Genomic DNA, 12089 nt, shown 5'->3' with positions numbered 1-12089 from the left:
AACCGAACTCCGTTTCATGTGACATCTGGATTAAAACTGCAGTACATGAGGATGAATGTAGTTAAAATAATTCCACATGCCAGAACACTAAACTGATGAAAAGTTCAAAATTAACTGTGGTTATCTTTGTATCTGTTTCTGTCTCAGGTTGACCACTGCAATTCTTTAGAGGACAGATACCAGGAGGGTGTCTTGTCCCCTCTGCACCAAGCCAGGACAACAGAATTGTTACATAACCTGAAATGTGGGAGATGAATGTGAAGACACTTGAAGGGGCCATTCACACCTCACAGGAGAACATCACCACACAAATATCTACATGGCCTCCCGGATTAGAACCGGAACTAAATTTTTGCAACACAGATTGCTATAGATTAGACTCCATTCATCTCCCAGACATGACCATAGCACACACATTTCACCCATTGCATCATCACCTCATCTAGACTATCCAGTCTGTACACTACAATCAGAAAACAATGATGGCTTAGATCACAAACGTGGTACTCCACTAAAGATCTATTGTCCATCATCACACTGACAGAACCACATAGCCTCACACACACAGGACAATAGAATTGATTACATTCCCAAAAGATACAACATATCTACTATCTGCAACTGTCTAAAAAAACTCATGGAACAACACTGTAACACACATTTGCACAACAAGTCACAGATTGATGGTGCAAAATTTTTGAACACAGAGGCAAACAAGCCTTTACAATTTAAAATATTGAATCTTTCTGATTGTTATTAGGATGGTTGACAAGCCAGAGGGCCCCTGGTTTCCCAACACATCACTAATGACAATAAGCATTATTAAAATGATCAAATATGAAGTGCCTGCACTCTCTATCAATCAATCATAAAATTTTAAACTTTACCAAACCATCAACTGTGACTTAACCTTTATATCAGATACCCATTCTCTCTCTCTCTCTCTCACACACACACACACACACACACACACACACGTTACAAGGAATTTAGGATTTACATTGTAGAAAAATGTTTTAATCGAGTTTCTAAGTCACTTCTTAAAAACCTTACATCTTCTAAAGTGACTTTCAATAGAAAATTCCTGAATTAACAGTGTGATTATTGTATATACCTTCATAATTGTGATTGAATGTTCTTATTTTCATTATATGACTTGTTTATTGTTTGCATACCTCTAAATTAATGCTCAAATTATACTGACCTCTTGCTGCATTTCCTTTGAGACATTCATACCAAAATGTATGTTTACATGGGACCACTTTTAACATCAGATGTACCACTTGCACTAGCTGACATGAATTCATCAGGTTTCTTTTTTGTTTTATTGCTCTTATGTTAACTTATGACTTTTCTTTCTTACTCCATGGGTGATGACATTAAGCTGATCAGAATTCAGTCATTGAATGGCCACTAAGATGCTTTTCAGGTGTCCCACACAAATCAGTGTGTAAGCAAGGAGAACACCTTCACCTACTGAAGTCTGCTTAAAAAAAAACTACACCGCTGGAGGTGAGAGGATTCACGAAGATGGGTCAGACTACCGTCCTAGAGAAGATGCCATAAGGAGCAGAGGTTTCTCCACAAAGGAATGACACGTAAACTGAACAAGTCGTAAAGGCTCAGATTGACCCACTGAACTGTGCTCACATGCTGAGCTCAACCACAGGTAGAAACCCTGGAGACATTCATCCACCTGCCAAACTCAAGCGACACACACATGCTGAGACTGAGTGTTCTGCAGATGTTTACAGCCCTCAGAAGGTTTCTAAAGCTGCTTACATCACAAAGACAATTTTGAGATAACATCTCGAAGATAAACAATCATCTAATAGTGACCCCATTGGATTCATCTGAATGTGACCCATTGGGGGTCAAACGGAGGAACTGTAAGGACGAAAGAACCTGAGATACTTTGATTTCCTGAGAAACAGACAATACAAACATACACGGGCATCTTCGAGACACCCCACAGAGTGGAGGAGCAGGAGACCTCCTCCCCTTCTGGCCATTTGTTTCATTTTAAATCCCTTCACCCATTCTTCCTTCTACTCAGTCTGCTCAAAATGATTACATGAAAATGTCAATGCAAGTGAACTAACACTCATGTCTAGTATCATTGGAAATGTCTCAGTGCAACTGGTACAATGGTCTCACTCTCACAAAAGTAGATTAGAAGATAATACAGATCTGAAGAGTCAAGAGATATCTTGATTACTGTGATGAGAGTGTCCTTTCCTAGGGCCCTCCATGTAAATTACCCGCTATTCCCATTGAGGTGTAAAATCAGCCAGGCTTGGGACCTGAGGTAATGCAAATTCCAATTGTTAGTTTCTGTCTTCATCTCGGGGGATGTTTGTCTTGGTCTGAGGTATTTAAAGGATTGCAGCAAAAGGATCAGGGCGATTTCTGTAGCCAGAAAGCCCGTAGTGTGTTGTGTGTCTCTTCACTTCATACTATGTATTTTCTAAGGTCAGGTATGCATATTTTACTTTTAGATTCATCTTTGAGAATTTGATGTTTTGTATTGATATGATTTGATGTGTTTCAATTGGATATGTAATTGGCAAAATACATATCTACCTGACTGTAAATAAATTGTTACATTTGATTCTATTCTGTCTTACTCTGTAATTATTGACTAGTAGATTACATTGTATCCTTGTTAGCAACATGAGCACCCGAATGAATGAGTTAATATAAAAATAGAGTTAACTAGAATAATCAAATGTCAGAAGAATATTAATTAAAAAGGCATACAACCAATTTGCATTTCAACCTAAATTCGAGGTCATACTAAAATGGAGTCAGATTAAATAAAAAAATGGAGTCAGATTTGAGTTTAACCTAAACTGAATAACTTTACGCGCTGAAAGACAGAACACGCAGGAAACCTTCATCCAGCACCGGATACCTTCCTTGGGCCGAGTGTCTGGACCTTACAGGAAATAATGAGAAGAATAACAAAGTGCAGTAAATGGTAAAACTGTTTGAACTACAAACCAGTGTTTTCATAATTACGATAATACAGTTTTTGGCAAGACACACCAATTTGCAATATCATGTAGCAAAACAAACTGTTTTGCACAGCTAAAAATAGCTGGAAGCAGATGACCCTGGAAGCCAGACCCATAAAATGTACAAATGGCCGGGCCAACTCTTACAGGAAAATAAGGTGGATAATAGTGTTGCAGTGTTTGTCTTTAGGCTGTTTGCATGTTTTAATGGACTGTATTTGTCTTAGTTTTATATGAAGGTAAGATTATAAAACAGTTTTATTTATCTGTTGAGCAGTTGTTTTAGTGCATGTATCTTTTATTGATTTTGGAGTAATGTTGACACAGTTGGATGGGAACAAAATAGAACTGAATTAAGCTGTATGATGACACTTTTGTCTTCTGTAAAGCTATTTCTTGGCTCAAATGAACTTCAAAACAAATTAACTTTACACTGTTATTGATCTGACTTGACCTTAATTATGACACTGTTGTCTTTTTTGGATCTGCTTTACTGTAGAATCTGAATTGCCTCCATAAATGACTTTTCATAGTTTATTCTGCTGTTTACTAAACAATCTCTATTGTATAAGTGCTATGGAAATAAAGGTAACTTGACTTGACTTATTTGGCATATTTTACGATAATGACCAGCACAAGCTTTTTATTAGCCATTTTTGTCTTAGCTGTGTCACATAGACAAAAGTGACATTAATATTGACTTCATGCATTAGTAACCAAAGAATAACATGAAAATTGCTCTAGTATGCATTCTTGAGGTCCAGGACTTACAGTATGTAGGGCAGTGTGCAGTAGAAATATTGCATAACAGACAGGTAGTATTTCTAAATGGCTGTTTAAGTGAAAGTACATGAGGTAAGGCAGTTACATTAATAATTTGTTGCCTTTTGTTTGAAGGAGAAAGCTTGAGTCTGGTGGATGTGAAGAGTAGGTTGTGGCCTTGGTGCTAAATATTTTCTGGCTTTATTCCACTTGTGCTTATGAAACAGCAGCCAGGAATCTCTTTATTTGCCTGAACTTTATTTCACATTGCACATTGTACACATCACATACTTTGTGATTCTAGATAAAATGATACATATATAATATATATATATATATAATTTTTTTTTTTAACAATTTGCATATTAGGCATAAGGAATGCTTTTATGGTTTGATATCTTTGAAGGGGCCTTTAGGTTTACTGAAAAGGCTATAGGGGTACATAAGACAATAAAACTAATTCGGGAAGCACTGCATTAAAATAAAAACTTTTTAATTGAGATAGCAGTCAGAAAAGACTTTGCATTTCTCTTTTTATGAAACCTTTTCTTCTGTGTATGAGACCTCGAATATTCACTGTGTTCTGGTTTGGGAAATCCTGAAGAGCTTTCTTTTCTGCTGCTGGCATCTTCATACTGACTTTCGCTTCTGAGTAACTGCCTGAGGCACAGACCGGTCAGGCTCCATTGAATATCACATGATCAAAACTGAAACACTCTCACACAGCTGGCAGAAGTGTCTTAGGTTTACTGAGGTGAAGTGACTCGCTTTGCAATATCGTATAGATCTAGTGCTTCAGTGTCCTTCAGCACCCAGATACTGAATGAACTCTCTCATAGAGCCACAGTTTCAGCAGTACATGCATATTTTACAAATAAACCACCACTATGACTATAAAATGGTAAATGTTTAATTACAGCAAGAATAGAAAGTCATAGTTTCATGAATTGCTGCTGACAATGCTGCACCCATTTCAGACATAGAGAAGGCAAGTTTCTTAGGATCATTGACTTGAGACTGCTATTATTTCACTGTGAAAATGGAAATGCAAAATGTTGCCATTAGGGTTCTCGGGGATGAGACAAGTGAGGAGGGTGAGACTAACCGCTGCAGTATGCTAAGCATGTGGTGATAACTGCCTTAATTTGGGATGTCAGATTAATAAAATATTCATTCTTAGACCTAAATGTCAGACTTAACTACAGTGTTTCTATTTTTACTTTTATTTTATTTTATTTTTTATTCATTTTTTGTGAGATTTTTGTCACTTTTTGGCTTTTTCTGTAAATGTTGACAGTTGATGGTACATTAACTATTCTGTCCGATGCACTGATGCTAAAACACAATCAATCTCTGAATAACAATAATATAAATTAAAGTCTGTCCTGGAATTGTTTTAGTTATAAGAACAATTAAGGTTTTTTTATGTATTTAGTGTGTGTGTGTGTGTGTGTGTGTGTGTGTGTGTGTGTGTGTGTGTGTGTGTACGTGTGTACTTGCTTGGCTATACTTAAATTGTGAGGGCTAAATGTCCTCACTTTCTGTATATATTTCACATGTTATGACAACCCAGTAGTGAGGACATTTTAAAAGCTTATAAATTTGCCAAAACATGTTTTTATTTAAATCCATGTTTTGCACGTTTCTGTGAGGGGTAGGTTTAGGGGTAGGGTTAGGGGATAGAACATATCATTAACCATATACAAAATTAGTGGAAGTCATATACGGTTCAAAGATTCGAGGACAGTGCAATTACTGTTTCTGAAATGCTCACCAAGGCTACAATTTTGTGAATCAAAAACATTATTACAATTAAAATATATTTTAAAATTGATTTAAACTATAAATCTTTTGTAACATCTTCACTCTTACTTTAGTTATCAATTTAATGCATCCTTGCTGAATAAAAGTATTCATTTATTTTTAATCTTACTGATTTCAAACTTTTGAATCTATCTATTTATGTTGTTAAGTGCTTTGAGAAAGTACTCTTTTAAAGGCGCTATACTTGATCAAATGTATTATCCATCTATCTTTCTGTCTGTCTGTCTATCTGTCCATCTGTCTGTCTATATAGAAATGCATGTACAGTATGTGTGTGTGTATATGTACAGTATATATATGTGTACTTGGCTGAAAATGATGACACTCTAGGGTTGTAGGGTCTAAAGTTCACATAAATTTGATTACACAGTTTATGAGAATTGTACTGACAGCCAACACTCGTGAATCACAGTGAAATAGTGTGGCCATTTACACACTTCAGTAGTTTTTCATCACAGTTTGTCATTTGTCCTTTTGCAGGTGGCCAATCTCCTGCGTCTTTTCCAGATTCCTCAGATCAGTTATGCCTCCACCAGTGCGAAACTGAGTGACAAATCCCGTTATGATTACTTTGCCCGGACTGTACCCCCTGATTTCTACCAAGCTAAAGCTATAGCTGAGATCCTGCGCTATTTTAACTGGACTTACGTCTCCACGGTTGCCTCAGAGGGCGATTACGGCGAGACCGGTATCGACGCCTTTCAGCAAGAGGCCCGGGCCTTGCAAATCTGCATCGCTACGTCCGCCAAGGTCAGTCGCTCCATGGACCCCCACGGTTTTGAAGGAGTAATCAGATCTCTGTTGCAGAAATCCAATGCTAAGGTAGTAATCCTCTTCACCAGAAGTGAAGATGCAAGAGAGCTCCTGGTTGCAGCAAATCGCATGAATGTTTCCTTCATCTGGGTGGCCAGCGATGGTTGGGGGGCACAGGAGAGTGTGGTGAGAGGGAGTGAGAGTGTAGCAGATGGAGCTTTTACCATTGAGCTTGCATCCTATTCAATCCCTGAATTCGCAACATACTTCACAAACCTCAATCCTTATAACAATACACGTAACCCCTGGTTCAGAGAGTTCTGGGAAAATAACTTTCAGTGCAGCCTGCATGATATTACCTGTGGGAAATATTCTCTCCGGGATGGCAAATTCGAGCAGGAGTCCAAGATCATGTTTGTGGTGAATGCTGTCTACGCGTTGGCTCATGCCCTTCATAACATGAGACAAGCAGTGTGCGCCAACAATACCAAACTCTGCAGTGCCATGAAACCAGCCAATGGAAAAAAGCTATACAAGGACTACATCCTGAAGACAAAATTTGACGGTGAGCTACATCTTTAAAAGTTTTATTTTATATATTCGGACATCATTTTCTCACCTTGTTCCAGTTCCACAGAGTTTTCTAGCTTTCATGGAAACCAAATGATGGTTCATGTTATGAAATGCTTACGCTGTTCATTTTCAAAAGCAGGTGCCCCAAAAGGACTTAAAAAACATAAAACTATCATAAAAGTGGTCCATGTGACATATATGTTTTCCAAGTTTTCTAAAGCAATACTATAGCTTTGTGTGAAGAACGGACTAAATTTTAATGTGTTATCAACCAAAATCTTCCATTGTGGTGAACAGATCTAGTAAACATCATAGTAAACTGTATATATATATATATATATATATATATATATATATATATATATATATACACTATAGATTGAAGGATATATCTGTAAATAAAGAGTCTTAACATTTGAACTTTTTCATTTTTCATTTATTTTTTGGTTTATTTAACCATATTGATATTTATGGATGGCTTCCATATGGAGTTTACAATCATCTTCCTTGGATATCTATTCATGTTCACCTAAAGAGATAAATTTATATCTGCACTCATCCAGTAGTTTATCTCAAAAACACCATTTAAGCAGTATATCTTAATCCATTTATGTCTGTTCTTTATTAAGTCAAAGAAATCAGTTTGAAAGATAAATGTATCTAGGAAGATTCCCTCAGGGGAAAACTGCTGCTGTAAAATAAATTACACTAATGCATGGATGCAGCATATGACCTGTGTACACTCTAAGTGTTTTATTGCAAGCATTAGCCTCATTAGACCCATGCTAATATTCCAAATGATTTAAACAAGTACAAGCAGGGAGGTATAATCAATGTTTGTGCTGAGCGGTCAATTGCTCTTATTAGGGAACTAATGGAAGTCTGTCAGTTTCCTATATTCTTTATCCAAATCAAAACCTTTTTGCCATCTGACTGCTTTTTCATGATGTTCTTCCTAGAATGCCAAATTACATAATAAAAACCAGGCAATGTATCAACCTCCTGACCTCAATTATGTAAATGTACCACTCGCACCTGAGTCCAGTTCCTCTACAAACCTAATAAGAAATGTGCAGGGCAGGATGCTGGAGAAAGTAGGGCGGACTTACCTAAGAAGGTCTTTCTAGGTTGTAAATTTTTCTGCTTACAAAGAAAAACACTTTGCTGCTGTAAAATATCTATTCATCTGTTGCCAAGAATTGTAAATAAATTATGTTTAACATTTGCACTTTGTGTCCGCAGCTCCATTTCGCCCAGCTGATACAGAGAACATTGTTCTCTTTGATGCTTATGGAGACAGTCTGGGCCGATACAACATCTTCCATTATCACAAAGAGAATGACGAGTACATCTATAGGAAAGTGGGATACTGGGCCCAGGATTTAAGTCTCAACACAAGTCTGATTCCTTGGGAAAGCCAAGTGGTGCCCACATCTCAGTGCAGTGACCCATGTAGAAAAAACGAAATTAAGAGCATGCAGCCTGGTGATGTCTGCTGCTGGATATGCATTCCCTGCCAGCCCTACCAATACCTTCTGGATGAATTCACTTGTGCGGATTGTAGCTTTGGACAGTGGCCTTTGGACAATCTCACAGGGTGTTACAACTTACCTGAGGAGTACATTCATTGGGAGGATGCTTGGGCTATTGGGCCGGTCACTATAGCTTGCCTTGGCATGCTCTGCACACTGTTTGTCATTGGCCTCTTCTTAAAGAACAATGAGACACCGGTGGTGAAAGCTAGTGGACGTGAACTTTCCTACATTCTTCTCATAGGTGTCCTACTTTGCTATTGCATGACCTTCATCTACATCAGTAAACCATCTGCAGTAGTGTGCACGTTACGGCGGCTCGGCCTGGGAACTTCCTTCGCTGTTTGCTACTCTGCGTTGCTGACCAAGACCAATCGCATCGCTCGGATTTTCAACGGTGTTAAAGATGGAGCTCAAAGGCCTAGATTCATCAGTCCAGCTTCACAGGTGGCTATCTGTGCTGGTCTTATTTCCTGTCAACTCCTGGTCGTGGTGATCTGGCTTCTGGTTGAGGCTCCTGGGGTGAGAAAGGAGGTCAACCCTGAAAGAAGAGACGTGGTGACATTGAAGTGCAACAGCAAGGACTCTAGCATGCTGATGTCTTTAATCTACAACTGTGTCCTCATCATCCTCTGTACCTTTTACGCCTTTAAGACTAGAAAGTGCCCAGAGAACTTCAATGAAGCCAAATTCATCGGCTTCACCATGTATACCACGTGCATAATCTGGCTGGCTTTCCAGCCAATCTTCTATGTTACTGCCAGTGACTATAGGGTAAGTAAAAAGAACAGTGCAATGCAGCCATACATGCCATTTCCTCATCAACAACAACAGCTTGTAAGCTTCTCTCTATGAAAATAAGATCCTCTAAATCAGAGCTTTATGATAGAGTCAAAGTGAAGTGTCATTTGCAACCTATTTTACTTCCATAATGAGTACAAAAGGATATTCAGCACGGAAGAATTGTAGAAAAGTGGCTTCATTCATTTACTGGATTGTGAGAAGTGTTGTTGAACAGTATGTCAGTTGTTTTGGAGAAGAAAGGTTGACACTAAGAAGGATTTGTAATGTCAGCCCAAAAAAGGAAAGTCCTTTTAGAGGTGGAGTCAATTATGTAATAATAATAATTGTTTTTCAAAAATAACATTTTTTGGAGCACCAAATCAGCATATTAGAATCATGTCAAGAATGCAGTAATGGCGGCTGAAATTTCAGTTTACTAGATGTATACCTAAACTAGCATTGCACAATAATGACTGTCAAAAACAATCATTTTGATTATTTATTCACTATAATGATAATATGAAATCACTTAGATTTAATCTAGTATGTGAGGACCACAATATCATTTAACAGTTTCCCTGCAAATATTTTTAAATGTCATTTTTGCTCAGCATAGTGCAGTTTTAGCTATGCTCCCGCAGTGTTGTTAACGAATGCTTTGCCTGAGAGTTCTGTATAACAATGTGATTTCTTTTAGAAGTAAATCTTGTGCCGAGGGGATATTACTGGCTCTCCTCTGGGAATAGATATCAGAGGGGTTTCAAATCACACTGCACACACAATAACAGCATGGAATATTTTTTTATCATTTTGATAATGAGCTTCTCTTATAACCCTTAATCACTTTCCTACAACGACTTTGAGTTGGAGAGATTGCCAATTCAGATGGCAGATAGAGAAATCTCTTTGATCACCTGTCTTTTGCACTGATGAAAGGAGAAACTCACATGTGGCTCAAAAGCTGTTCAATTTAGGGTATAGAAAATGGGGATATTTAATCTTTCACTCATGTACCTCAGGACAGGAACTATTAAATAAACACCTTTTTTCTTTTTTTTTCTTTTTTTGCATTACAAAGAAATGCAATGGGGGGAAAAAATCTTAATGTTTCTTTTCAATTCAAATTATTAACACTATTATTAATATTTGGTTGGTAAAAATTGTACTGCAGTTAAAATAAAACTTCAACAGATTTCCCTTGCTCAGGGAGTAGGGAGCAATGAACACAGTGTAGGAACCATGTCAGTGGAAACATAGTTCATGCACGGAGCGCACTTCTAATGAGCTGATTATCTGAATCAGGTTTGTTAACAAAGAGAGACATACAAAAAGTGCAGAAAAGGGGCGCAAGGACTGGAATTGAGAACCGCTGGTATAATGAATTTGAATGCTCTAGTGAGCAAAAAGAAGGATAGAAACATGATCCAGAGATCTTAATGGCTGTAGGGGGCTTCTGCAAGGGCTGGTTCTACATCATCTATCAAGACTAGAAAGAATGCAGACAAAAAGAGACAAAAATCTGCAGAGAAAAGGGAATCTCCTTGAGTTCTGATTGGACAGGATGTCACTCTGTTCAGGGTTTCTGCGTTTTATATATATGTGTGTGTGAGAGGGAGTGTGAGGTGATGTGTTAGATCATGGGAGGATGATTCCCAGCTGGAGCCTGTGCTCTGAAAGAAAGGCGTGCCTTAGAGACAGAGACCCGTCACACTCTCACACACACTCACAGGAAATGTTACAGCCTCATTCATCCCGCACATATCATTTTAGTTCTATCTTTTTTGCTTCTCACCTTCCAACTCCAATACTAATACACGGAAAAAAGAGCACACACTGCTTGTTAGATTAAAATCATAAAAGACTAAGATCAGAACTATATATCAGAACTAGTAACTGTGTAACCAAAATAAAATAGTGGGGTCAAAAATCCATACAAATATTTTTGGGATTCAGAATCTTGGGAATAAACTTGAAAAACAGCCTAAAATGTTCATTTCAGTTCACTGTAGTTCATTCAGATATAGAGTTTAACAACATCAAGCTCAATATATATACAAAATAAAAAAAATTGTGAATTAAAAAATCATAAATAAAAAAATATAAAAATAATATATGAAAGACATTATTCCTTTGTGTTCTTGTGTGTGTGCGTTTGTGTAGTTACCAGAGTCGATTCAGATACCAGTCTTTCACTCTTAAGATATTTTGTTAAAGAACACTCAGTGTGATATTCTATATGAAAACTGCATGTTTAGGAAGATAAGTCCAAGTCTTGCTGGGAAAGGATATAAGACCTTTTCTAGCACAGCTCTCCTCTGCATTATTTAAAAGCACTTTGGTTTATTTTGACGCATTGCTGCTCTCACAGAAACACATTTAAATCTAACATACTGAAAAAATATATATAAATAAATAAATTAAACATAAATAGATTAAACATGTCTTTGTTTATTTGGCATTAAGAAGAAAACTCAAATTCATAGCAGCTGAACCGTGTTTGGCAATTTTTTAACAAGGTTATATTGAAGTTAATTCAATCTGCGACCCCGAGAGAGCTGTTAACCGTAATGTTTTGTGATCCAGTTCAGATCAAAACAAGCAGAAGTTAGTCTCCCGTTGCCCAACTCAAAGAGCATAGCAATGCAAAGGCTATGGGGTTGAAAACCCAGTAAATGCATATACGGATAAAAATGTATAGCTTGAATACACGTTGATTTGGATAAAAACATCTGACAGAATATATGTACAATGATACAAGCAAACATCTCAAACAAAACAGTGAAAATCTTAGAAATAGTTATTGTTGATTGATCTCCTCTCTCATCAAAATGTTATTTGGCGATGC

The 12089-nt window shown here is 37.4% G+C and overlaps 1 protein-coding gene across 2 annotated transcripts in view; it reads left to right on the top strand.

Annotated features, from left to right (window-relative positions):
* The window catches only part of LOC128015819 (metabotropic glutamate receptor 2-like), a 46867-nt gene that overhangs the window by 33681 nt on the left and 1097 nt on the right, over positions 1-12089 (top strand). The window contains exons 1-3 of one of the 2 annotated variants that reach the window (XM_052600004.1): positions 3123-3175; positions 6084-6921; positions 8172-9235. In XM_052600004.1, the coding sequence (XP_052455964.1) occupies positions 3137-3175; positions 6084-6921; positions 8172-9235 (1941 nt within the window). In that variant the 5' untranslated portion in view covers positions 3123-3136. Of the gene's footprint in view, positions 1-3122; positions 3176-6083; positions 6922-8171; positions 9236-12089 lie in introns of those variants that run through there. The other variant, XM_052600003.1, reaches the window with a different exon arrangement.

This window comes from Carassius gibelio, chromosome A6 (genome assembly GCF_023724105.1).
Source record: "Carassius gibelio isolate Cgi1373 ecotype wild population from Czech Republic chromosome A6, carGib1.2-hapl.c, whole genome shotgun sequence".
Classification (NCBI taxonomy): domain Eukaryota; kingdom Metazoa; phylum Chordata; class Actinopteri; order Cypriniformes; family Cyprinidae; genus Carassius; species Carassius gibelio.
This window is presented reverse-complemented; position numbering and strand designations above follow the sequence as displayed.